The sequence below is a fragment of the Maylandia zebra genome, linkage group LG7, assembly GCF_041146795.1.
Source record: "Maylandia zebra isolate NMK-2024a linkage group LG7, Mzebra_GT3a, whole genome shotgun sequence".
Lineage (NCBI taxonomy): Eukaryota > Metazoa > Chordata > Actinopteri > Cichliformes > Cichlidae > Maylandia > Maylandia zebra.
In genome coordinates this window covers 50,534,395-50,561,548 of record NC_135173.1, presented here as the reverse complement: position 1 = coordinate 50,561,548, position 27,154 = coordinate 50,534,395, and the positions used below count along the sequence as shown (strand labels likewise).

At 39.6% G+C, this 27,154-nt stretch overlaps 1 protein-coding gene across 3 annotated transcripts in view; it reads right to left on the bottom strand.

The window, feature by feature from the left end:
- The window catches only part of arhgap24 (Rho GTPase activating protein 24), an 81,874-nt gene that overhangs the window by 27,359 nt on the left and 27,361 nt on the right, over nt 1-27,154 (bottom strand). The window contains exon 3 of one of the 3 annotated variants that reach the window (XM_004549675.3): nt 22,440-22,527. In XM_004549675.3, coding sequence (XP_004549732.1) covers nt 22,440-22,527 — 88 coding nt within the window. Of the gene's footprint in view, nt 1-188; nt 400-8,461; nt 8,945-22,439; nt 22,528-27,154 lie in introns of those variants that run through there. The other 2 variants (XM_004549678.3, XM_004549677.3) reach the window with 2 other exon arrangements.

Below are 27,154 nucleotides of genomic sequence, written 5' to 3'. Positions count from 1 at the left end.
TGTTGGTACCCTTATCTACAGGGTCCATTTCACTCATGAGTAATATCATCTCCAGATGGTCTAAACATGCAGCTGTAACAAAGAAGCCTGTAGTAAACAAGTTAAGGAAATACTTAAGCAGTAGCAGGACAGAGGCTGTGCATAGAAAAGCTTTCAAAAGGCTCAAATAATAAACTCATTACTGTTACCTTGATGGGATGACAATAAATTAGTTAATCCATACAGGGGTAAGCTATGAATCGACTGATGAACCACCTCCATCCCTCGTTCGTTATCTCCGGCAAACCCAGGGTTGGAGGAGGGGGGGAATAAAGAGGCGTCCTGAATGAGTTACAAAGTCCTGGCTGTCTGAGTCAATGTGAGGACGGGAGTTTCTGACTGGAGGAGCTGCTCTGCCAGTTTTTGGCCCGGCTCAGAATGAGTGAGTGAGCACAGCTGAGAGGGTGTGAAAGAGAAATGGGAGGGAGGGGGTGGGAAGGGGGGATTTGGAAAAGCAGGGGGAGGTTGGTGAGCACACACACACACACACACACACACACACACACACACACACACACACACACACACACACACACACATCCACAAACTTCTGCAGAGCACTGTAATGGGAACAATAGGTAGAGCTCTCTGAAGGCTTAGGCTTAACAGAGGCCAGAGTTCTCCAGAGGGCATGACCCCCATGTGCAAACATGGAATCTCCCATTCCCACCACAATGCTTTTTTAACATTAAGACTATAATGATGTAATCATATTGACCTTTCAAATGTGCAATCAGGCATTAATGACAAAATAAACAACATTTAGAGTTTGTGTACGAGACTAAAACTTCTGCTTTTTTACTCCACTTTATATCAGTCGATGCAATTGATTTATCAAAACTAAAAACCTTAAATCTTTGGTGTACTAGTGGAAAAACATCAGCAGAAGGTTGAATGAACACTCGGCTACAAAGTATGCTGGAGATTAAGCTGTTTAATTTGCCTTAGTTTGCATGGCTGATTTACTAAATGAGAAAAAAATATACACTAGCTTTTGGCTGTCTCTCTATCTTGGTTTTATGCTTAAACTAAGAGTCATCCTCTTTTAAGATAACAACATAAATGTATTTGCAAAATGAGTCATCATCAGCAAAAATGGCAAAGGTCAGCGCATGCTTAAATCTTCTCAAATGTGAGGATTTGCTACTTTTTTCTGAACATATAGAGATCATCGACTCAAAAAGGTCACCTGAGGAGCTTAGGCTAACCTTTTTCATTTCTTGTGACATTTTATACAATCAAAAATAATTCCTAAACTTACATTATAATAAGGTTATATATTTTCTGTCTGTGTTTTTAAAACGTTAAATCGTCCTTCAAAGTATTTTCAAAACAGCTATACTCTCATTACAAGTCTGCCACGCTGCTGGTGATACAGCTCCCCTCTCTGCAGTTATATCTTCCCACGTATTTCTAATGGGTGTCCCGTTTCACCACCCCCCACCCCCATCACCACCACAGCAAGGTATCGACGGCTAATTCTCACCCTGGTGACATGGTGGTCCTTGCCTGTCAATAGATGTAGTCTGAAGACAGACATCACAACATTAGCCTGAATCCCTAAAGACCTTGTCTAGCAGAGAACACAGACTCCATAGATGTTTCTATGGCTATCCATTACCATCTGATGCCGAATGAGTAACATAGTGAATAGGAGTGGGGAGGTCAAAGGGGACAAGGATTGTTTGGCTCTACTGTCTGTTTTACAGGCGCCTGTAGGAAAGTGGATAACCCTGGCATCAAAAAGAAGGAAAAAAGAAAGGAGACTAACAGCCACATCTCAAAAATCGCTGTATTATTTACTTTTCAAAGGCTAACATGATACCGTGTCTAGTTGAACCCACAAGAATATGCATAGTCGAAGTCAAGGTTGTCATGTTTTAAGGTGTAGTTGCATTAAAAAAAAAAATTAAAAAAAAATCAAACAAGTTATTATCAAGTTATTCTGCGAATACACATTCACCTCTGTCGTCACAGGATATGAAAAGAAATCAAGTGAAATTGCAGCTGTTGGGTAGAAAAAGTGAGTTGAGTTTCAATGAGCTGTCATGAGCACAAGCAGGGAAGCAATGGGTCAGTCCGTTCAGGGAGGTCACAGGACTGTCAAAGAGCCAAGTGTCTCTGTTCTGATTTCATGCCAACTAAATAAAGAGCTATGTCTGTGTGTTCTGCCAAGGCTGCTGTAAATATACCATTATGTAAGGGGAATCAATTTCAACTTCTGAAGGAAGGAAGTGCGGCTCAAGCAGGCCTTGAAGCCCAGAGCTTGTAACGTAAGCTGGCATGATAATCATAAAGGCTAGACACTAAAGCAGAGGTGCAGTAAGGGGGGGGTGTCACACAGTCAGATTTAAACATACCAGCATTTTATTTTTTTAGGTTTTATTATTAGTGTGTGATTTAATGTAATATAAGCTTTTTTCAAAGAATGTATTAATATTCTTCTTCTAGAAAAAGAACAAAAGGATAACACTGGTATATCCACGCCTTCCTCCAATGGAAACTGTTGGCTGCCCTCGGGGTGGGGAAATTTGAATCAAACAGTCTAAAATAAGCTATGTTTTGCTTTGAAAAGCTGCTGCAGGGGTGTAAAGCATAGGCGATACGCAGTGAATGTGCTAATGGATGGGAAAAGACCAGAAGAATCCTTTAATATGCGACTTGTTTTTTTAAAAGAAGGGTCCAAAGCCACAAAAGAAAACTGTAAACATTCCCAAATGATATTCATGTAGGTTCTCCGGTGTCGTTAAGAAACCACAATCATTCTGTTCAACCTATTTATTGCCGTGGCAGCATAAAGCAGACTTCGAACACATTTAAGTTGTTCATGATAACAATTTAAGTTTGTTAAAATACCAAAATCGTTACGAGTGAACCTTTTGGAGCACTGACAGCTTTAGTGGCTACTAGCTGCTGGATTGATATCTCATTTAAATGTTAGGGAGCACTGAGTTTTGGTGAGGGCTAGCAGCTGTTGTCACTTGAACACTTGCACACAACGCTGTGAGGTTAAAACATTACATTAGCGATACAGGCATAATGATGCTGGAGGGAAACTTCTGGAAAGGTGCAGAACACGCAGATCCAAGAGAAAAACCTCAAATGGCCTCACAGAAGTCAACCCTCCCACAGATACAGCGTGCTTTTAGTCTGGTATCGTCATCACCACACTGTCTGAGAATTTGTTTTGTGTATAGCCAGAGACACTTTGAACAGCTAAGCTCTCTGTGGGGCTGGATTGTATCTGACAGGATGAGTGGTATACTGTATTTTTTAAGTGAATGCATTCAGTCTGTGTGGAAGGAATACGTTGTCACGGTTATGTAAACACACTGGATCACACTATAACCGATTTGACAAACGTGTCGTGCACCCCTGGCTTGGGAGACTGTAAATCTGTGTGGGAGTCATTGCCAAAGAATTCAGTGATGTGAACTCTGCACTACCAAAATGTTTGTCCGACATCTAAAACGTTTTTCATTTACATACAGGAAGCTGTCAGGGGTAATTCCCACACAAACAGTGTAATATCGGATTCCACCCATCAAAGGACTTTTGTGGTAAAAAAGCAAAAACAAAAAAAGAGGAAAAAGAAAAATAAAGACATGTCATCAGCCTCAAATATCCTCATTGTTAACAAGGATATTTTTAGATGATGCAGTTTGCTACTTGATTACTAAAATCAATTACAATATTGTTGATGGAGCCACTGGGAGACAAACTTCCTGGCGCTTGAAGATTGCAGTGAGCTTTTCCTTTATCCTCACCAGAGAAAAGAACAAGGAGTGGACTTGACAAAGTACCTGTTGCCCCACTCAGTAATACCTTCTAATATCAGCTTTCAGCACTGATGAGGGCCTCAGGGTAGATGCACACCTGCAGTCCCTGCAGTCAAAATAAGTAGTCTGAGTCAGCCTGGCCTTTGGGAAGCCCTTTGAACCTTTCACACAGGGCTGTGGAGACGTGACTTCTGGTATATTTTGAATAATGGAGGCAGAATAGACGGTTGAATCTATTTTCCCCACGAGAACCCATAGACTTAAAAATATATATGCATGCAAGCTTTTCCCTAGCTCAGCTCTTGTGAAGAATAGAAATTCTGAAAACACAAATTATCTTTTCCTTTAATTTCATTCACCTTGTAAAATGAAGTCGTTTTGGACACTTCCATGAGAAGTATAAATCAGTATTTTCATTTCCTAGATTGCTGTAGCGATGTAGAGAGATTGAGGAGCTTGTCGGGGCAACGTTATTTTGATAGAGATAAATCTCACTGGCAGTCATCATTTATCATGCTGGACGTGAGATTCCCACCAATGCATTTTCTACTTGGTGGCTATGGCTATAAAACAAGAAACATGAATATGGATAACTATTAGGAAATGTGTTTCCAAGTTACACTGTGCACTTCTATAATAATCTGCTTAATAGGGTCAGGTGACTGGGTGAATATACTGACTCTAAGGTCAAAGTTTCACAATTTTGAGGAGATTTTTTACCAGTTTATTGAGTTTTAGTTCTATATTCACACATCTGAAGGATGGCTTTGTATTCATTTTTTAAGATGTTGCTGAAATTGCTTGTGGAGATCTCTGCAACCCTTACCCATGCTGCACAAAGACCTCCTCAAATACACTGATTGTCATCTTTCTCGAAAACCCCTTTGTGCACCATAAAACACTCAGGTATGAAAATATCTGCAATCTGGACATTCAGTGCTTAGTGTGAGCTTCAGTAAGATGGACGAACAAGTGAGTCTACATATTGATCACTGCAGCATTGCTAGCACTATTTTTTTCCCCCCTGACAAAGTTGGCTAAAACACTGCACTGTCTGCTAGAAAGTGATGCATTGGAGAGACAAAGAAATGCAGATGATGATGAAGACTCTCAGTGTTGACCTTCTGCTGAGGTTTTTCCACTAGTACAGCAAAGACTTATCATAAGGTGAGAGGCTATGACTGCAGTGATAGGTTGCCAATATGTTGCAATGTTGCAGATGGACAGCTATCCACACTCCGCGCCAATTTAGAATCCCCAGTTAATTTAAAAACACGGACGTCTTTGTACTGTGGAAGGAAGCCAGCGTAGCTGGAGAGAACCCACACACGCCTGTGGAGAATATGCAGACTCTACAAAGCTGATATTATTAGTTGGTCTAGCATCATTACTTGCCACCTCCCCACCAGTTAAGTAATCAAAGAGACATGTTGGTTTCATTCAACACTTTTCACCTTTTTGGTTTAAATGTGACAGGTTTCAGGATGTCTCAGCTAAAGTCAGGAGAGTCAGTTTGCACTCTTGGCTTCTAACACATCACTTTTATTGAAATACTCATTACAACTTCCCAGACTGCTTTAATTCACTGTTCCCACCTTTGCTCTCCTCACTGCCATCATTCAGCTTTTTCTCATGTGTAGCCAAACATTATGTACAATACAGTATTTCTTTTGTCTAGTTTCTCTCCTCATTTGTTGCCTTGGATTTTCACATGAGAATGTCTTAACTAGGATGGATTTACAAGCAGGCGGGGAGCTGTGAGTTCAGGACTCTGTTCTGTTATCTCCCCCAAGCAGCCAAGCAAAGTGAAATTTGAACCGGCTAGGAGAATGTTCTCCACCAAGCATGATTTTTCTTCCTCTGGCAAGATTTATTTTAAAGCTACATATATGCATAGTGCAACCAAATTGAGTCACACTTACATATATTGCGTATGGTTTATGGATGTTATTCCTTTGAAAGACTTTAAATTGTAATTTTGAAATGACATGGTAAAGATAGAGAGTAGGGTTTAGTGATGGGATTTCCGGCTCTTTTTAGAGAACCGGCTCTTTCGGCTCGGCTCACTAAAAAGAGCCGGCTCTTTCGGCTCCGAACCGGCTCTTCAGGTTGTTTTGTTGCTTTAATTAATTTATTATTACCTAGAATATAAAATTATGCACAAAATGAACTACTAATGTAAAAAAAAAGGTGGTTTTATTTATATATGTTTATATATAAATATATGTGGTGGCCCCTAGAGACAAAGCACGTACAAACTCCAAAACATATTCCTAGAGTTAACTGAACTTCCAAAGCAGAGCTACTAGATCACTTAAATAACACAATTGAAAGCATGTGTGTATTATTTGTGTATTTATACACAAGCACTCATATATATTCAAATAATTTAAAAAAAAAAGTTCATTTACCTGTTACTACCACACACCAAATCCGGTCGTTGGTACTTGCTAACTTGTGTAGCCACTAGGTAACAAAAGCTCAACACTGTGCCCAGCATCCTGGAGCACTTCTGTTGTGTTTTGTACATGTTTTGGAGTTTTTACGTGTTTTGGAGTTTGCACGTGTTTTGGAGTTTGCACGTGCTTTGTCTGTAGGGGCCACCGTAAATATACTTTTATTTATTCACTCCACATAAAATGTAATAAATAAATCATATAATACAAAAACCAACTGGTCACAGTTCAACTTTTAACTATTTAAATTTTCAGCTTTTTCCTTTTAAACAAATTTTAAGTGAAACAACACAAAACTCTGCAAACCACAACACAATTCAATATAAATTAAAATATGAAAACAAAAAGAACATGCACATTCTCTGTCATATGGGCCTGCATGAATAAACTTTCTGAATCCTTTATCATCCGCAACTGAAAATAGTTGTGGATGAGTACTATACCTTTCTAATGTGATGTTGTTGTCCCTGGCTCTCTTTCTCTCTCTCCTCCTGTGCAACTGCAAGTGTAACTACCACCCCTCCTCCCTCTTCCCAGTGCAAAGCACAAGGCTCGCATGCAGAGTGAAGCGGAAAAAAAGTGTGAGAGAGAGGGTGAGAGAAAGGGGGGAAAAAAACCCCCACAGCTTTCGATAAGGAGCCGGATCGCGTCTTTCATGTCAAAGACCCGGCTCTAAGAGCCAATTCGTTCACGACCGACACATCACTAGTAGGGTTGCCAAATGCTGACTTAATAACTGCAGATCTCCGAACCTACTCTGGCATTAACATCAGTATAAACTGCACTAAAGCTTCACAGCCTGTTATCCATGATTGAGCAGCTCCTGTAGGTGTAAAAAATAAAAAACAAAACAAAGAAAGAAACCCCCACACTAATAATGCCTTACAAAGATCTAGCATAGACAAAGATGAAATAATAGTTTAAAAATTAACTGAACTCAAATATTCTGGATGATCAAAGTTATTTCTAATTGTGAAATCAACCCAAACAAGCTTTTTTTTTGTGGCTCAAAGTCTATGTAATAAGACCAAACAAGCTAGTTTTGACTCCTAAAATATTTCTAATTCAATGAAAAAGAAAAATGGCATCAAACCCTGACATCAAAAACCACGAGCATCAGACTGTAGATTCTCACCTGATGTGAGCAGCAATCAGAAATGGGTGGCAAGTTAACTGAAATCGTGTGAGGACAGGTTGAGCTGTTTGGTTCAACTAGAGAAAGACAGGGAAACAAGGCTAGGGCTTAGAGAAAACTAAGTAAAATCACGGAAATTAGCTGTACTTTGTAAAAATATGCCACAGTTACTTGTTTTGAGCTATCAGTTGTAGTCCTCCTATAGCAGGGACGACACAATACAATGAGTAGCTGGTAAAACCACCAGTAGAAGCACATAATTCTCAAAAAAAGAAAAAAAAAAAGGTTATTTCATGTACTTAGTCACAACCTCCATTATTAAAAGCTTCTTTTAAATTATTTAAAACATAATATTTTGTCAAAAGGACACAAGGTATAATGTTTTAGTTAGCTAAAGCTAACGTATATTACTTTATGTTAGCTTCAGCGTTCATATAATGTTAGCTACTGCAAACATTTTAGCCTATGAAACACCACAGGCTATACCAACTGTCTCAAAGAAAAAGGTAATTTGGGATAACCTCAAGTCTTACTGCCTGACAAGTCAGGTTGCAGCTAACGCTGCACATATATTACACAAACAGCATCTGTAGGCGTATGCTGCCCCCATCAGTTTTGAAAGAATTGCAGCCTTGGTACATATACCGCCAATGGTACCTAAGTGCCCCCCCAGTACTGATGTGTTTTAAGAATTCTGGTATCAAATGGTGTTGGAAGTATTGTTTGTATGACATCCCTAACAGTTAGTGTACCATTATCCATGAATATTTACAGGTTTCCATCTGGTCAAACACATTCTGTATGAAATATTAATGCCTAGTTTACTATATATGTTATTAATTATTTTGTCAGAAATAGTTCAATGATCACAAAGCATATTTACAAAAATGATACCAATGGAAGGAAAATTAATAACTTCTTTCTTCTCAAAATCAATCACAGCTGCAAAAACTGTAAACCATAAAGTGGAACTTATAAAACACCCATCTGCTCACATTCTGCTTTATATACAGACATATTGGTTTTCATTATTGGTATGCAAAAAGACACACCTGGGTTATAGTTTAGATCCATGGGATGCAGATGAAGACGTGCCCCCTCTCAGGTGAAGGCTGAGGTAGCGAAAGCCACGCTCTTGCTGCTTACTGCTGACCCCCACGTGCCACTTCTTCATCTGTTCTTGTTGTGCACCACTAGCAGCTCTATCACCCTATTTTTCTGCTGAAACACAGTCCGCTGCACTTCATATTCTCCCCCACCTTTCTTTGCTTATCCTCCACGTCATATAAGTCTTCTACAACTTCATTTTGCTAAGTCAAACGCAGGTCAATGTGACACATCGATCAGCGGCAGTTAGGCGAGGTCAGGCCAAGGCTAGCGTGTCTGCATACCTCTCAGGAAGCCTTTTTCTCAATATACAGTATACTTCTGTCAAAGGAGCTGAAAGAGCGGAGGAAGCACATTTTTGAGACACACGCGAAACGACTGCAGGACAGAAAGCGATGAGTGAAACGGCAAACCGGAGGCAAGATGGTGTGTCTGCTCTTCTCTGAAGAGCCCCTGAAGGAAGTGAGTGGGGTGGGGTGAGAGCTAGTGGTGGAGGGAGGTGGGTTGCATCATAAATCAGGCGTCCCTCCCTGGAGTGGGACCTGTAAATCTGGTGAACGAAGAATGGGCACTCAGCCGAATGATTCATCCACAGTGCTCTATAAATACTGCTGTACAGGGTCGGCAAGGCTGTTGCTACTGGTGGCCAAGAAACCCAGAGACACTGGGGTTTCTCCCTCTGAACGGAAGGTCTTTAATAACCCTCTTATCTTTTTCAGTCCAAGCCAGACTTGTAGGTGAACTACACATTACTTGCTTCCTTTAAGTGGGAGAGAAGCTGGCAGAAAAGGTATTTAACATTTAACACCAACACTACCTGTTGGGAGTCAAACACAGGAAAACATGAAAAAAAAAAAAGACGTGGGAAGAGATCTAAATATTTACCCAGAGGAAAAATCAGTTTACATACCATTGGTCTGGACATTCATATGAACTGGCCCCGACAGACAAACACAGTATAACAGTCCAGCTGAAACTTACTTCAGTGGAGGCCCAAATGTGTACTCACTGAAACCTGGCCTATCAGATACACGGTGGGGGGCAGGGGTTGTGGAAAGACATTGGAGTGGGAGTCTGATAATGGACATTGGTATGCAAGTTTCAAATACCAAGCCCCCCTCCCAGAATAAGGCTGTTATGTAAGCATCTGTGCTTCCTGTCCTGCTTCTCTCTCTGGCTTAAACTGTTTTTTTCATTTTCTCGAGAGAATCGAGAGGCATGGATTCTCACAAACGGGGATGTTGTGATGCATGGATACAAGAAAGGAGGAAGTCTGGAATCCTGGAGCCTAAATGAGAGTGAGGAGGACATCTCAAACATCTACTACATACAAAAGGCATGCAGCATATTGTCTGGAAATGCCGGCCTCCCTTTTCCTGCTTTTTGTCAAGTCTGTTCGATCCAGATGTAACATTACAATTATGGCGTGTTTAGCTTTATGCTAAACAACGCATGTACCATTTATTGTCCTTCACAGATCGAATGCAAAGTAGTTTGCTTGCATAAGCTTGTGATTTATCATCTTTTGACTGAATGACAGCTAATGGAGGACATCATTAAGTGAAACGCCTCTTTTGTAAAGTATGAAAATGTAGCAGGCGACATTTCATATCCATTCATCCAGTATTTTATCCTCTAGGGCTGTTTTTGCAAATGCCTTTTCCCATTTACCAGCTGATCAATCATGACTTCATGAAAAATGGCCCTAGTCAACACAGGGTACAGTCTGAGCTATTATGTGGATTCTCATGGGTTTTAGTTCCACCACTAAAACACACAAACTACACATTGTGTTGTTATAGAGAAATGCAAGTGGGCTGAAGCCACTAATCAAACTGCTGCTAACATATAAAACCAAAAACTATATTTATGTTGCGTTTTGCGTAGGAAGTTGCCTTCCTGCGCGGGAAAAAAAAGTATTTTGTTAACTGTCAAACCATCAAATTCAATGTGCAGTGGTTTGCTGTTGATATTACAATCCCTCCTAACAATCATTTAACTTAAATTTGTTGAATCAAATCATTTTTATGCTCCTTAGATATTAGTTTCAATCCTCAGTCAGTTAGCATACTCTAGCGTAACAAAGGAAACAATGTGTATGACAGACTCTTCCAAACCAAAGATGACCAAAATGAAGTAAGTGTGGCAAAACATCAGGCTCTTATTTCTACAGTGAGAGGCTCAAATGGCTGTTGTTGGTTGGATTTTGTTAAGCCTCAGTCACACAGGCCTAGAGATTAGCTCCTAAACCCCTGCAACTACCGGTAGCTAATGAAGTTAGTTAGACTACGTCCACACTAGCCCGGATAGATTTGAAAACGGCGCTTTCAGTTGTTTTCAAAGAGTTGCGTGTCCACACTAAAACGGCAGAAAACGCTGACGCTGCAGTTCCGCGCATACGCAAAAGCGAGTGAGAATTAAAGAATTTGAAGAAAAGCTATCTGGAGCGTGTACAAACTAATATTAATCTTTTTTAGGGCTGTCAAAATTGAGAGCAGTCAAAACAACTGCTGTATAATGCCCTCCGCTATCTTTGTTTAATTGGGCACATGACTGCATCACATGACTAAAATGCGTCATCGTTTTAGAAAGTCTGCGTTTTCGAGTGTCCACACTGCGATGGGACAGCTCTGTTTTGAAATGTATGCGTTTTCGAGAGCGTTTCCAAAAGGCTGCGTTTTTCCTTGGGGAAAGCGCCGTCTCAGTGTGGACGGGAGGGTAAAACAGAGAGAAAATCAATGTAGACTGATAAGAAAAAAACAACAACAAAAAAACAGAATAAACCCACACAATAGCTGGAGATAAAATTCAAAATGTAATGTTTTGGATTCCACACCGAAAAAAAAAATAAAGTTGTGTCTGCAAAGCCTCGTTTGTATAAAATTTCCTTGAGCTATAATCAAGATTACGCCAAAGAAGAAGCGCATAGAAATAAACAGAAAAGCCTACCAATCAGGAATGGGCATCATCGCTCTGTCTAGGTACATCACACTTTATGTCATACCCAGATTTGTTTTATCTGCACAGTTTGGTTTGCAATAATTGTTAAAATGACAGTCTGTAGGCTGTGAACAGTTCCCAATTTAATGGTTGCAACACAATTTATACCCTTTTTTTTCCAATTACAATGAAAAACATTAGTGAAAGTAACAAGTCTCTAAGAGTGCAATGTGTGTGTGCGTGTGAGATTCTCTGCTCTCTGAATTATAGTTGACAGACAGATGTGCGCTGTCATGTGGAGGAGGATGAGTCGCACATTTCAGCTGGTAGTTTGAGTTCCTTTCAAAATGTGCAGCTTCTTGTGTTTCACAGTCCACTAAGAGTCACAGAAGCAGCTCTCTGTCATTTATGTGAAACTGTAGCACAAAATGACAACAACAACAAAAAACTCAATCATTTACTTTTTTTGGCAGGCGTATGACTCCTGTATCCTTCATTTGGGGTAAAAAACCAGAATAGTGCACATGCTCTGGTTTTACAGTTGCCAGATGCAGTTTTGGCTCTGGCTATTTTTTTTTTAGCATTGTTTGCTAGCACAAGAAGACAGGTCACATAGCAGTCTTCTGTCTCTGCTCTGAATAAATCCATCCACGGCACACTTAAGAAAGATGTCACTGCAAAGTGGATCTGCATTGTTAGCACAGGAATATATTTCACAAATTTCAGATACCTCCTTAATCCTTGTCAAAGAGACATGTAGCTCAGTTTTTCTCTTTAATAAACCAAATAATAGCAGGCAAGCACTTTTTTCATTCTATGGATGATTAAGCAGCTTGGGCTCCTGTGAGTGTGGGACACCTTGGGGAACTTAGTGACATTTTTCTACAAAGCCACATGAAATCAAGAGCAATTCCTGCTACCCTTACAGCTACCTTTGAGGAGGAAAAAAAGATTATCCTTGTGCTTTGAGAGCCAGCAAAAATTTCTACTCTTCAAATCAATTTTCCAGTCAGTCAGAGTTTCTTTTCCAGCACCCTGTCAGATGCTTTCAGGGAAAGGGAGCTGTAATCGGTTTGAACAAACCCTTCAGACTTCATAATGCTATACTACCACCATTCACCCATACAGGGGAAGTGATCCTAAACATGGCTGACACCGAAGAGTCTTTTAAATCACAGCAAGCCAACGTTATCCAAACATTTTTTTCACTGGTAGTAATGCGTTTTCTAGCTATTTCAGCAAACTGCAGAGGAAGTTTACAGACGGTGTTGAAAATCTTTTGAACTAAAAACGTGATTTGAGCTAATGCGATGGTGCCACATACATACATAATATAGTAGTAGCCAAAAACATAGGATAAATTAGATCCCCTCCTCTAAACACACTTTCTCACTGGCAGCAAGACTTTACCTACTATTGCCAGCCTTCAGTTAGCCATTTCCACAGCTAGAAGAAGGATAGTGAAGACAGATTTTAGTTGGACGCCCACTTCTGGTTAAAGATTAATGATTTGGACAAATGTGCATTTATTCTACTGGCCACTGCCATAACAACTTTGTTCTCTTCTAACGCAAAATTTAAGATAATGCTTGACTTTGTCATGGTGCTAGTGAACCTTGAGCTAAATGCTAACGTCAGTATGCTAACAAACGCATGTCAAAAAATATCAATGCTGTTATTTTGTTAATAATTCATACACTTAATTCTTTTATTATCAATATTTTAAATGTATATTTGATTTAATTTATCTATATTTTAATGATATATTATCAAATTTTAATAAGAATTTGAATATTGCAGTGATGAAGTGACAAAACCAGAGCAATGACCTGTGTTTAGGAATGCCGTTCAGTTAATGACTTCCAGTTAGCACTATATGGTTGTCCAGCCTGCAGTCTTATTGCTTTGGCACACTCAGTGCTCTCATAACATTGGTTTCTGCCAAAGCAGACAGCTGTTTCAGGTTAAAGCACTCAAACAGCTGGTGAACACAGGGTAGCATTTAGCTGCTAAATAAATCGTAAAAACAAAACAAAACAAAAAAAAAGGCCAGATAATATCAGATTTATATTTATATTTTGGGCAGACAGATCCCAAAATTAATGGTAATGTGGCTGTATTACTATTACTTCTTGATATTTAAATAGGCAAGCATAAACTATAATTTATGAGGTGATTAGGCCTACTGACCAATGTCAACATTGTCACAACTTATTTCTGCTGCCCTCAAGTGGTCAAAAAGAGGCAGGGCACAATCTGGACAGGTTAGTCGTCTATAACAACTGAGCCTTAAATTACACATTTTGGCTAAGTGATAAAGTGACTGTGAAGAAAAATGTAAAAGTGTTGCATACAGAAATGCTTACTCATAACTGTATAGAAAGCTGTTTCCTTGAAAATGAAAAGTTAAAAACACCATCAAACTTACTTAAATTGTTCAGAGCAGAAAATACAACAAGCACCAATTTCAGTAGCTTTTTATAGTTTACTTTGTATAGCATTTCATAGCAATCATTTCAGCTTGTGTTGGATATTTTAGATTAGGCCAAAACGACGGACTGATCTAACAGATAACTACTGGGATAACTGTATAAAAAGAAAAAACAAAGCATCCCAGTGTTAATACGATGTATTTGGTCTGTTATTTCAATAACCCTCATATCAGATGCTTCATCTTTTCAGACTTTGTGCCTCAGCGCTCAGTTCTAAACACCGTCTGAAAAACAAACATCCTCCCCCGAAGTCCTTCCTGGGGAAAAATGTCACTAATGAGGCACTGTGGGGTTTTGGAAAACACCATTCTTGATGTTGGATGTTACATTAGAGGGAACTACTCCGTAATTGAATTGTGGATCTAGAACATTAAGGAGCATTTAGTTTACAGATGCCATGAATAGGTCAATACAAAAAGGTTATGGGAAGAAACTGCCATCGTGACTATTGCCACGTTTGTTTTTTACACACACACACACACACACACACACACACACACACACACACACACACACACACACACACACACACACACACACACAAAACAAACCAATCTAGTGGCTATTACTTTTTTAATAATATTAAATCATCATCAGACACACCCACTTAAAGCTGAGCATTGATCCACGATGTGTGTCTGAAGGTGGCCTTCTGTCTCGGTGTGATCGCGAGCATAAATTCAAGATGTAAAGAGAGCAACAACAACGAGACATGTGACCCACAGAAGCTCCAAGGCCATATGCTGGTGTGGAACAGACACCAGGTTATTGAATTCATGTGCACACTGGGAAGATACAGTAGATACATGCACACCAACACGCTGATAGACAAGCACAAGAGCAAGAGGAATGAGTTCAGTTTGTGACCTTTTTCAAAATGTCATCGAAACAAATTCTTAAGAGGAAAAAAAGTGCACTGAAAAACATCCCACAGGCTCTGACAAGACAAGCTAATGGGAGATGTACAGTGAGGGATAGTTGACAGCTTCATATGCAAAAATCAAACCCTTAGTTCTACAGGCAACATCATTTTGCCACAAAAATATCAATAAAATCCATTACACTTATAATGCACGTACCGATAAAGTTGCTCACATTGCTCCTAGATTTCTGGAGCATTAGATGCTGTGTGGGCACTACGCGTCCGAATGACGATTAAATCATCATATCAGAACATGGAGTCTGAAACACAGAAAGCATGCTCATCTCTGTTTAATTTGACCTAATGTATGTGCGGATTGACTCATATTCAGTGAAGTGGGTGTAGGAGGTGGTGTCAGGTGGGGAAATTATTTGATTTTCACAAGCTTTTTCCATTTATGTAGCAGGGAGCTTTCACTGTGTATGCTGTTTGGTAGCTGGGTTTGCTGCACATTAATGGAGATGCAGACAAGCACCTCTGTTTTACCTTTTACAGCCTAAAAAGAGATAATGTGTGTAAATAAGCTATGACCAGGAGTCCCACATAGTTGCATTTTACTTAAATGAACAAAAGTTTTCTCAATCTGAACCTTCAGGTAACGGTTAGGAAAATCAAATAGTTTTTGATGTGTGTAAGTTATGATATTTATTGATTTGCCCCCTTTCAAAAGCTAAAAAAATAGAAATAAATTGCATGTTGGAGCAGAGGTTTAAGGCTTGGCATGGGATTAAATAACAAAAATAAAAATACATACAAGCTTAAAATATTACCAACAAGGTATAAAATTGTGTGTTTTTTTCCCTTTTGCATTGCAAATTAATGCAAAGGAATAAGGAGGAAATGTGCGCTCGGAACATTTGCTTCTCTTTGGATAGCGGCTTGAAATAGAAGTGCGGATGGAAGTCGTGAGCATATTATGGGGTTAAAATAGCACCTGGTATTTAGAGACTTCATAAACACGAGGCCACGGTAGCACTACAGATGGATGCATACGCACATGATATCATGAGGAACTGATTGGGTCTGTCAGCCCTGTGAAATAATCACAACTACAGTAAAAAGACAGTGGGCTAAAGTTTAAAGCTGCATCGACTACCTTCAGTCTGTGCCAGTATAGAAGAAGCTATCTGTGACTAATAGGACATGAGAGCCTTTATGAAAACCACCTCCGTGTGTCCTGACACTGAAATGTCAGCACAGCAGATTCATAAGTGTTCTTAATGACTCTACAGGGGCTTCTTCAACCTTAAACGCTGCTGCCTGTGGGCTTATATTATCACTCTGTCATATTTCTTAGCCACGTTTTTTTATTTGAAAACTTCCATCCATCACTCACTCATCAGCTTTGAGTGCTTTTAATTTAGCCCACACTTTCTCGTGAAAGACGGCACAGTGGTCCATGGTCTTGAAATTGCATGTCTGTCTTCAGCCTCCAATAGTTATCAGTACTATTAGCCCGACATTCAGTCATTACTAGTTCAAGTTATTTAATAAGAAGGCCGACGCAAAGTATTAGGGATTCCTTTAGTATTATGCAGCATGGCCAGTTTGCACGTCATTCACTCAAACAAAAACAATGATACGAATAGTCTCAGTTTCAAGTTTCGAGCTCTCTGGGACTCTTAGCTTCCTAACGCATGTGAATACAATTACATCAGCATGATTATCGGAGCAAGCGTCCACCTCAGTGACAGATGATACCCACGGGTCTTCAAGGTGCCCTCCCCAGAGCTGTTGATCAGACACAGATGGGAAGCAATCACAAGAGCAGGATTCAATTATAATCCCCACTAGCTCTAAAATGAAAATTAATTATTTACATGAAATATATTAAATAATTATCACTGAGGATAATTTAACACAAGCATCTGGACTTTTTTTTAGAAGCTCTTCTCTACCAAGTTACTTTTAGTTGCAGAGTGTTGGCAAATACTATACGAAAAAAGTACATTAAAATATGCTTCCCACTAAAAGAAGATATGTAAAACTAAGGCAAAGGTTAAATAAAAGTCATATTTGCACTAAACTTGCACATTATTTCAAACAATATTTGAAAAGGACAAGAGGTCATCTTAACTCGCAGCACAAAGGCTAAAAACGTCTGGAGCTGATTTTTTTTTTTTTATATATTTGCAAATTTTCTGTGTTATAATGAAACCAAAAAGTCTAATTTTTATAGTTTCACAGATTTTAAAAGTTCATTTGACATTTTACTGGCATTGCAATGTCTAAGAAAACCACACGAGGGCGCTATACCCTTTCTTTAAAAACAAAAAGGCCCCAAAGCTGTAGATTTACTCAAACCCAGAAAAACATTAAAACACATTCACTGTGAGAAAATGCTAAGAGATTAATTGCTTATTAACTTATGCAACAGTTTGTCAGCTTTTCAGTTGACTCAGTCAGTAGCATTTAAGCTCGAGGCTGTCCACAACAACGTGAGGAGTTTCTCTCATGAATGAAGGAGTGGCAGTCTCTGTAAACGAGCAGGGCACTGTTCCCTTAATTAAAAAGCAGCAGTTTGCTCGGTGACAGAGCCGAAGACTGAGCCTGGGGGCAAACGCAGACAAAGTGACACACTCTGAACTCTTGCTGGAGCTTTGTGCGTTTTGGAAGCTGCATGCGTTTTCTCCATCAAAACCACAGCAGGCAGTCTTTCCTGCTCAGATAATTAATCACAGTTGGGTGACAGGGAAGTGACATTTAGCAGCAGCTTAGATGTGTAGAATGAACGAGCAGCGGATGCCTTTTTTGTTAAGATAGTCGTAATTTGCTGCTCTGCTTGCTCACTGCATTGTTCTGAGCTCTGTCATGCCATGCAGAAATATTATGATGATGATATCTGACATTCTTGAGAGGATTTAAGAGCACTGCGGGAAATAGAACTGCAGAGCGATCCTTGTCACCGGGACGTTCTGATATGCGTTTCCGATGTATGGCCTACATATCTAGACAACACTTTCTGTCTATGAGAGCTATAGCACCTCCAAGATGCTCCAGTTGGGAGGAGGATCCACAGGCACACATCTGTCACAACATTATTCATACAGTTTAAAAGTGTCCAGCACATTCACTTTGTTGTTACTCTTCTTCTCCCTAGCTTGGGCCCGTGAGAGTTTGCACATGTTGTGACGTGTCAGCGCCGTGGCTGGTGTTTAAAGTTTGGAAAACAAAAGGTCCGCTGTGTCTGTACCTGCGTTTCCCTGTCAAACAGCTGAAAATGAAGACAGTCTAAATATTGTTTTCAATTTGGTGCACTCACCTCGTAAGCCCCCTCCCCTTCTCCTTTCTTTCTCACCTCTTCAAGTTTAGCACACACACACACATCAGCCAGATGTGGAGGGAAAGCTAAGAGCTGAAAAACATCACAGAGTGCTCAGCACAGGTGAATAAAAGTCTGAGATTTTTTTTTCCTGAACTGTTTTGCAACTTTTTTCCCAGTTCCTCTGAGACAGAGTAACTAAGTAAAACTTTCCAGAAAAGCTAAAAATACAGAGAGCCTCCCCTCCCTGTATTGATGCGGGATGCTTCTGTTCAAGCCCCTTGTTGTCACACTGCTCAAATTTAAACCTCATCACCACGCTTACAGACAACAAGCATCTCTGTAGAGCTCTGACTTTCACCTCATTTTGAATACACCCCTCTCATCACTTCCTGTCTGTCTGCCAAATTCTGTCTGTATGCTGTGTTCAAACTGCAGGGCCGCATTTAGACCAGTGGAATAAATGTGTTGTTTTTCCCCTTTCATTTGCTCTTTCTGCTTCTCTGAGACTTCTTTATTGGCTTCCTCATAACAAGCCATGTTCTTGTTTTCCATCAGTACGAGGCTGCAGTGGATGACGCCGGATGGGAAAAACTGTTTTGTAGTAGAATGCCGAAAACCCTCTGCCAGGCGGTTGCATCCAAACTGAAAGACCCTTATTGTGAGCAAGTAAAGTCACAATTTAATCCACATGTTCTGGTCTGGTGCTGGTCCACAGCAAATCTGACTTTAATAGTTTAAAGACGACAGGGACACTGATGTCACAGCAGTGAAGTAAGGCTCCATGTATAAATCAGAGGCCCCAGTCACACTGACCTGGAGACCAGTTGGCAACTACCTGACAAATACAGCAGCTAGGGACAAAATTTGTATTAGTCACTATGAAATTGACTGCTAAAGCCCCAGTCATGCAGGCCAAGCGACTGGTCAGCGCTAACCACCAATCACTGGGGAAGAATGTGTTTGACCAACAGGTTGGCGAGTGGTTTCAGTAGGTTTCAGGAGTCACTGGGTAAAATTGGTGTCAAAGAACAAATAAAAAACAAACAAACAGAAAAACTGTGATTGCTTTGATCGCTAGGAAATTTCTGTGGTCAATCAAAGTAAAAGTTGCGTCTTTGAAAGCGTTCACCTCTTGCAACTATTTGACCCAACAACAGCCAGTAAAATCCAGCGACTAACCAGCAGGTTGGGAAATGCACATTTTTCCCGAGCTACCAAAGGTTCCTAGTGTGGGTCTCAGGCCTGTGTGATGGAGGCTTAAGCCTAATTATACAGATTACATTAAGAACAGAATTCACAATAAGAGTCTGACATTTTGAGAAATATGCTTGTTTGTTGAGGAGATTTAGGTAAAAAGATTTATGCGACTCTTATTTATCTATATGGTGGCTACTTTAGCTTATCCTGGAAAAAGGGTTGTTCATTGTTTTGTAAAAGGTTGAATTCCTACATACATTGCTATAAATATCTCAATTTCACAGCTGTCCAGAAAACCTAGCAGGCTTTTTAGCTACTGATGGAAATGTTAGCTACAACAGGAGATACTGCTGTATGAGTAACAGAGGTGAGTGAGAGGTGAGCACATTTAAAAAACAGAAGTTGAAAGTCATAGTCAGAGATTTCAGCAACACTGTCCCTGTATTTACTAGGTATCAGATCAATAGCAAAATTTGCAGTATTGCACACCACTAGGTGACATTACTTAGTCTTTTCACGTCCCACTTTTGTATTTGTGCTGGCAGCACACTTTAGAGATACAGCACAATGAAGTTAGTACTTAAATTAACAACCCCTGAATTTACAGTTGAACACAATTTAAGTTTATCTTGCCTCTCACACTTTAATCTATCACAACAATGACGATCAGCACGTTCTTTTGTACAGTACTGTACAATCACTGCCAGATACATAATGAAAATACACTTGAGCTCACTGCTACCTTTTCACTGATATAGTTGGCTGTAAAACCTTTAATACGTACTGTAAACACTGGAACCTTTTCCCTGCAGTCTTTAAGTCATTCCAGCAGTACTGAAACAATCAACATCGTATCAAGACTGAAACTCGGCGAGCCCTGAAAGATATCAAAACGCATTTCTCATCACTTAGCACCACAAATGAAACAAACAGCTTTAGAAAAGCCTCACTTCCCAACAGAAGTAAACGATATGTAGCTTATGATGATTTAGTATTACATGGCAGCTGTACAAGTAGAGAGAATACACACTGGAATTAAAAAAAATCCTTTTCCTTCTTCCAGAAGTTGTAAAGATTGTATTAAGGTGTACTCCCATTGGAAAAAATAACCGTAGAGGTAAAGACTGGAAGAAATGTACCACATATTTTCTAAAAAGAAAATTATATGTTTAAACGCATAACCAGTAACTGTTCTTCTTCTTAACGGTGCCTAAAATGAAAACAATAAAATACGGCAGCTTTGGCCCGCGTGGACTTAAAAGTTGTCGAAGCAATCGAATTGGTTTCTGATTTTTAGCAGTTCTCGGCTAGAAGTGACAATAAGCTAATTTGTCTAATGCTGAAAACCGGTGTCGAACCAGCAATAGTGAAGTGTGATACACAAAACTTTCATTTCACATTTTTTCACAGCTGAAATGCACCCCGGATTTAGAAAGACAGGTTTATGTTTTTAAGAGACTTGAACTTGTGTGTCCAGAAGAAAAGAAAGATAATAATTTTTTTGATAATTGTAGCATTATCAAAAAAAAGAAAAAAAGAAAATGAATCTTGCACCAGCCCTTTATGCACACTTTCAGTTCTTCATCTGTTTGACACCATGCTGCTGAAGTCACCCACACTTAAGACGACCTCTGCTTGTTTGCCTCTCGCCTGGCTTCTACAATCAAAACCCTTCCCATGCAGGGAGTGTAAGCCCCATATTCTCATGCCTGATGATCAGATAGGAAATTTGTGCTGAGGTAAGATGTAAGACTTCCCTTACATGTCTCACTGAGTCACTGTGCCCTCCTCCAAGCCCAGTTTCAGTTAGCCTTTTGCAGAAGTTTGAAAAGTCTCACGCTAGCTGCTGTGTGAATTACCAGCTTAAGTCCACTCTCAGTGTGCCTCAACAAGTCTCCCAGCTTATATCTGCGTGCTCGCTGAATGCAAATAGCATCAAATTACATTGTGAGCAAACTTTTAGATGCTCACTGTGGCTTTATATTGAGAAATCCTTTTTGTTTCACTCCTGTTGCATCATACTATTCAAGAAACAGCAAATACAACGTGAAACGCAGAATCAAATGAAATTGTTGCACGGTTGCAAAACAGTATTATTCAAAAGTTCACTTCTCCAACTGAAATGTGAATACTGAATGAAAGAGTAGCAAATGAGCTGATCTCTGCAGGGAGCGCTTAATCCTCGTCTGACGTTGAAAGTGTTAGACAGCCAGCAATGAAACGACAAGAACACCATCGAGATTTTTTCAAACACCCTGTAACACACACATATTGACCCCTATTACCCCAATACTTGTACCACTATCTGCTTGGTTTGCGTGTGTGTTCAGTGAGAAAAAAAGTCTTGGCAATTATACTTTGGTTTCCTCTGAGGGACACTCAACTGGATACACACCAGGGAAAAGACTAACACAAATAAAGTATGAGTGCTTATAGCATACATCCGGTGTTTTCTACTGGGTTTTTAAGATCAACTGGGGCTGTTGATGCACTCTGCTACTGTATCTTTTAACAGCTGCGTCTGTTTTCCCCCTGTGAACGTGCCTTTTAAATATCTATTCCATAAGCTCACATTCCAGCCTGGGAAAATATCCCACATTTCCTTCATGCTGTGCTTAACCACGTTTTCACATGTTGTACGAGTTTGAATTGTAACGATATGTGTAAATGACTGTCATCTAGATAAGAAAAAAAAATAGTTATATAGGAAAACATACAAAACGTCACATTTATTCCTGTTATTGTTCTACTGGGCATCCTCGGCACATACAGCATTAACAGTCTAATAATCCATGGTTGTTGCCTTTTTTTTAAATGCTCTCTTTTGTTGCATTCAAGCCAAAATAAAGAAAAAAAATAAAATGGAAATCTGTATATTAAAAAAGCTTAACAGTAAAAACGGATCATGAAGTAAAGCCCATAATGTTATGTAAAAACAGACAGACGAGGTACAGACCTCACTGTGATCCCTTAACAAATCCCCAGTAGAAGGCAAGCAAACAGTTAACCTCATGGTTTTGTTCCTTCTGCTGCCAAGTAAAGATTGCTTTCACCATTCTGTCCTCAGTAAAAACAGCAGTGATTAAATTGCTGTAATCTCATCCTACCTGGAATGACCTCGAAAAGAAATTTTCCCCCTTCGTCGCCGCTGCTTGGATGCTCTGTAACTTTGTTTCCACGTAAAAAAATGGCTCCCTGTGGAAAATAAAGAACAGAAGCAATTTTTAGACCACACAAAACAACATTTACTGCTTTTGGTTTATAAATGTTAGTTATTTTTTAGCAGGTAATGTTTTTTGACACAGTCCAGATGAATGCTCAAAGCTTTTTTTGTGAAATCTGTTGATCAGTATTAGTGCTTAATGATGATATCAGTTCACTTCCCTGCCCAGACTACACAAATTAGTCAGCTGTTCTAGTCATAGACTGTATATAAAGGATGGATGTAGTCACTATGACACACAGGCTGGCCATTAGAGGATCTGTATGTGTCTTTCTTCCTTTGAGAATGAGTTGAATTATCCCACTAAAAAACCCCAAAACAACAACAACAACAACAACAAAGGGTTATTTGCCCTCCTAAACATGAAACAATCATTTTGAGTAAAATGCCGCTGAAAAATTTCAAGTTTATTCACTCAAATAATTAATCATAAAATATGCTTGGTGTAAACTAAATGTATACCAATCAATTAAATTTCATTTGACCAGATTACAAATGTAATGTTTTATAGTATATAAGTACCTGTGTGGTACTTTAATATACCCATTCACTTATTGAAAAGGTGAAAATCCAACACATTTACAGTAATTATTCCAGAGTTACAGATTTTAGTTTGCAGATGAAAATTGCATATAATATCATCTAAACTTCAGTGTAAACAATCTGACAATATTCAATTTCATGTCTACAGCACATTTCAGATAGTTTTAATGTTCTCTTCAGCTCTGCTGGGCATTTAAGGGCTCCTTGACTTTTTTCTGAACTAGCAGAAATGACTAATAATACATTTATTATTCAATTAAAATACCAGCAAAAAACAGATTTCCACTGTAAACTATAAAGGGCTTTGGTTATTAGACTCTTGTAGTTTTACCATTTATATATCATTTCTTCTCATTTTTAGTGTCATAGGTTATGTTGTGAGACGGCCCAAATGGACGGAGGCAGGAAGCAAGCTCCCATAAGAAAAGGTTACTCGGAGACATGAAAGCAGACACAAAGTGCTTACCATAAACACCATGGCAGAGCACAGCTGAAGACTGAGCTGTTTAATCATAGACTGATTACAGATGGGAAACAGGAGAGAGGAACACAGGTGAGCACACTTAAAAAAAACAAAACAAGGACTATCACAAGGTAGAACTAACGCAAACCATAATGGAAAACCAGACTTCAAAGTCTAACAGGAAGTAACAAAAGGAGACTAATCCTAACCCAATCATCTGCATCTGACAACACAGAACTTTGGAGTGGTAGAGCAGGTCATCTGCTAATTGGAAGGTTGATGGTTTGATCCCTGACACTCTGCATGCCAAATATCCTTGGGGAAGATACTAACCCTAAGTTGCTCTGTGTGTGAATGTTAAGCATAGAAAAAAAAAGTACTTGTGTGAATGTGTGAGGCAATAAAGTAATGTTGTATAAAGCACTATGAGTGTTTCAGTGGAGTAGAAAAACACTTTATAAGAACTGTTCCATTTACCATAATTAGGAAACACAAAGGAACAAGGCATAAACTCCGAACAAGCCAGAGGGAGGAACTGAGAAGGAAACACTGAAGCAACTTAGCACAGATAGCTTTAACAAAGTGGAAGTTGAAGCTAAATTGGGACAGAAGTATTAAAACTAAGACTAGAAGGGAAAAAGTATATCAATATAAAACAGGGAAGAAACATGACTTGAACTGCAAAGAGGAAACTGAATGTGAAAATACTAACATGGGTAAACTAACTTAAATTACACCACCTGGCTAATATGTGTTGGTCCCCCTTTTGCTGCCAAAACAGCCCTGACCCATCGAGGAATCAACTCCAGTATCTGGCACCACGATGTTTCAGACAGATCCTTTGTCCTGCAAGTTTTAACTTTTTGGCAGGGCACGCTATCCTGCTGAAAGAGGCCACAGCCATCAAAGAATACAGTCTCCAATGAAATGGTGCCCATGGTGTGAAACCATGATTAGGTAGGTGGTACGTGTCAAAGTGACATCCACATGGATGACAGGATCCCAGCATAACAGTCCCCAAAGCATCACACTGCCTCCATCGGCTTTCTTCCCATAGCACATCCTGGTGCTAGGTGTTCCCCGGCTAAAAGAGGCACCTGACCGTCCACATGATGTGAAACAAACGTGAGTCATCAGACCAGGCCATCTTCTTCCATTGCTCTTTGGTGCCCATTGTTAGTGCATATGGCAGTAAACAGAAGTCAGCATGAGCACCCTGACAGGTCTTTGGCTTTGTGTATTCTGACGCCTTTCCATCAGAACCAGCACGACCTGTTTCAGCAATTTGAGCTACAGTAACTCATCTTCTGGATCAGACCACACATGCTAGCCTCTGCTCCCGCTGTGGATCATTGAGCCTTGACCACCTATGACTGTATCGCTGGTTCACGACTGTTCCTTCCTTGGACAACTTTTGATCCACTACAGATTGGGAACACCCTGCGAAAGCTCAGATTTGGTGATGCTCTGACCCAGTTCTCTAGCTATCATGATTTGGCCCTTGTCAGACACTCAAATCCTTATCCTTGCCCTTTTCCCTGCTTCTAACACATCAATTCTAAGGACAAAATGTTCACTCGGTCCTTAATATATACCATCTGCTAACATGTCCTATGACAAAGAGATAATCAGTGTTCTTCAATTCATCTGTCAGTTGTCAGAATGGTATGCCTGATCAGTGTAACAAGACACATAATGCATCTCTCAGGTCCTGTGTCAGGTCTTTGCTGATTTTGCTTTCTTATTTCTTAAGGACATGACTTTCAGATACTGTTCATCTGCTGCAGATAGTTTTTAAAGCCTAACACTTCGTTTTTCCTCTACTTGTTCAATTTCCTAAAATTTATAATGACACCATGCTGATATATTACAGGTTTTCAGATAATAGTGTTTTAAAAATCACTTTCTCGGTGCAGATAAACTGTTTCATGCCTGTCAAATTGTGTTATATTTGGCATTTCTTTGTAGATTCACCTAAAGAAATTGAAACAAAGTATGTGTTTTTGCAACAGACTGTTTATCACAAAGTGCCTAAAGGCAGAATTTACTTTGCTTCTTTGTCACGTTGACTGTTATGTGTAGACACAACACTGGTGAATCTCTTGAATTAGGTGGCAGTTTTATGCTTGTATGATTCATAGGTCAGTGTTAAATATTTCAACAAGAGAACATTTGGTGAACTATTGCTCAAGACCGCTTAAAAAAAAGAAGGAAAAGAAAAAAAAGTCTGATTTCCTGGCAGCGAAATGTAAAGAAACAAGGCGTGGCTCAAGACCTTTGCAGAGTACTATATCAGAACTCAACAAATAACAAACACCAGCAGTAAGAGACTTGAGAAGAGGCAAATAAATAAATATATAACTCAATCAGAAAACCTAAGAACAATGAAAACCAACAGAACACACTAAGTAGTAAAGAAATCCAAAAACTCAAAACTCTGGATCCAAGCCCCAGGACCATGACACTGGCTTCACAGATGATACTGCACCATAAATTCATGCAGTTTAGTAAACTTACCAACTAGCAGCCAGGTGCTTAAATAAGGTATTTCTTACAGAATGACAGACTAGTGCCAGTAATTATTATGTGGTTGAATATTCTTTTCAGATTACCTCGTCCTTTCCAACTGATTCAGTGACTTCTTGTGTTCATTAACAAGTTGGACATCAATGGCACAGTGCAGCATCTGACAGTCATTAAAGTGACCCCTTTGTGGGTTAATGCTAACGCAGACAAGATGTGCAGAAGTGACAACGTCAGTACTCAGGACTTGTGCACATTAACATGATCAGAGAGAGAGTCAGTTTCCTTCCTGCTCGCAGAGAGAAAAGGGGACTTTTTAATGAGCCATAACTGTGACAATCAGGAAGTTGAAACCCTACCTGAGGCCCCAGATGAAGCGCTTTGAAGGAGGCTATAAAGATGTTCAAAAGAGAGGGAAATAAAGGAATGGACTCGACTGATGTGGCTGTCAGCAAGACAATATGACTAGCTTCAATATATCAGGATTAAAAGGTTTTTCAAGAGGTTCCTTTCGTAAACATTGTTTTAGTTTGAGGGAAATGAGAGACGATTTAGATAAACAGTGTGCATTTGAGGAGAGATTTAAAAAAAAAAAAAATGCGTGTCACATTTAAAAAAACCCAGAAAAAAAGACAAGGGCCTGTTAAGCCTTTCTATAACGTAAAACCACAACACCACATACTCCTCTCCTCCATTTTAAGCCGCAGCCACACTTTCCATGCATCCTCCCTGGTGGCCTGTTGTTTGCTGCAGACAAACCCAACCGCAGGCAGAGTAATATTTACCCAGCAAAGAGCACGTTTGCCAGGCCCAACCCAGCGCGAGACAAAAACCCAACCTATTTCGGGGTGTTTTGTGCATTTTTACATTGTTGTTAAGTGGAATGAGGTCACTTTTGGAATCGGTGCAATGACACAAAACCAATTATCTTTTATTCCCAAACAAAAAGCCACGCACACACATATGGGACAAAAGTGACTCCGAGAAATCCATATGAGCAAAGCAACAGCAGGAGGCTCAGGCTTGTAAGCAGCAGCTCAGCCTCCAGGAGGCTTTTTCTGAGGCTGCGT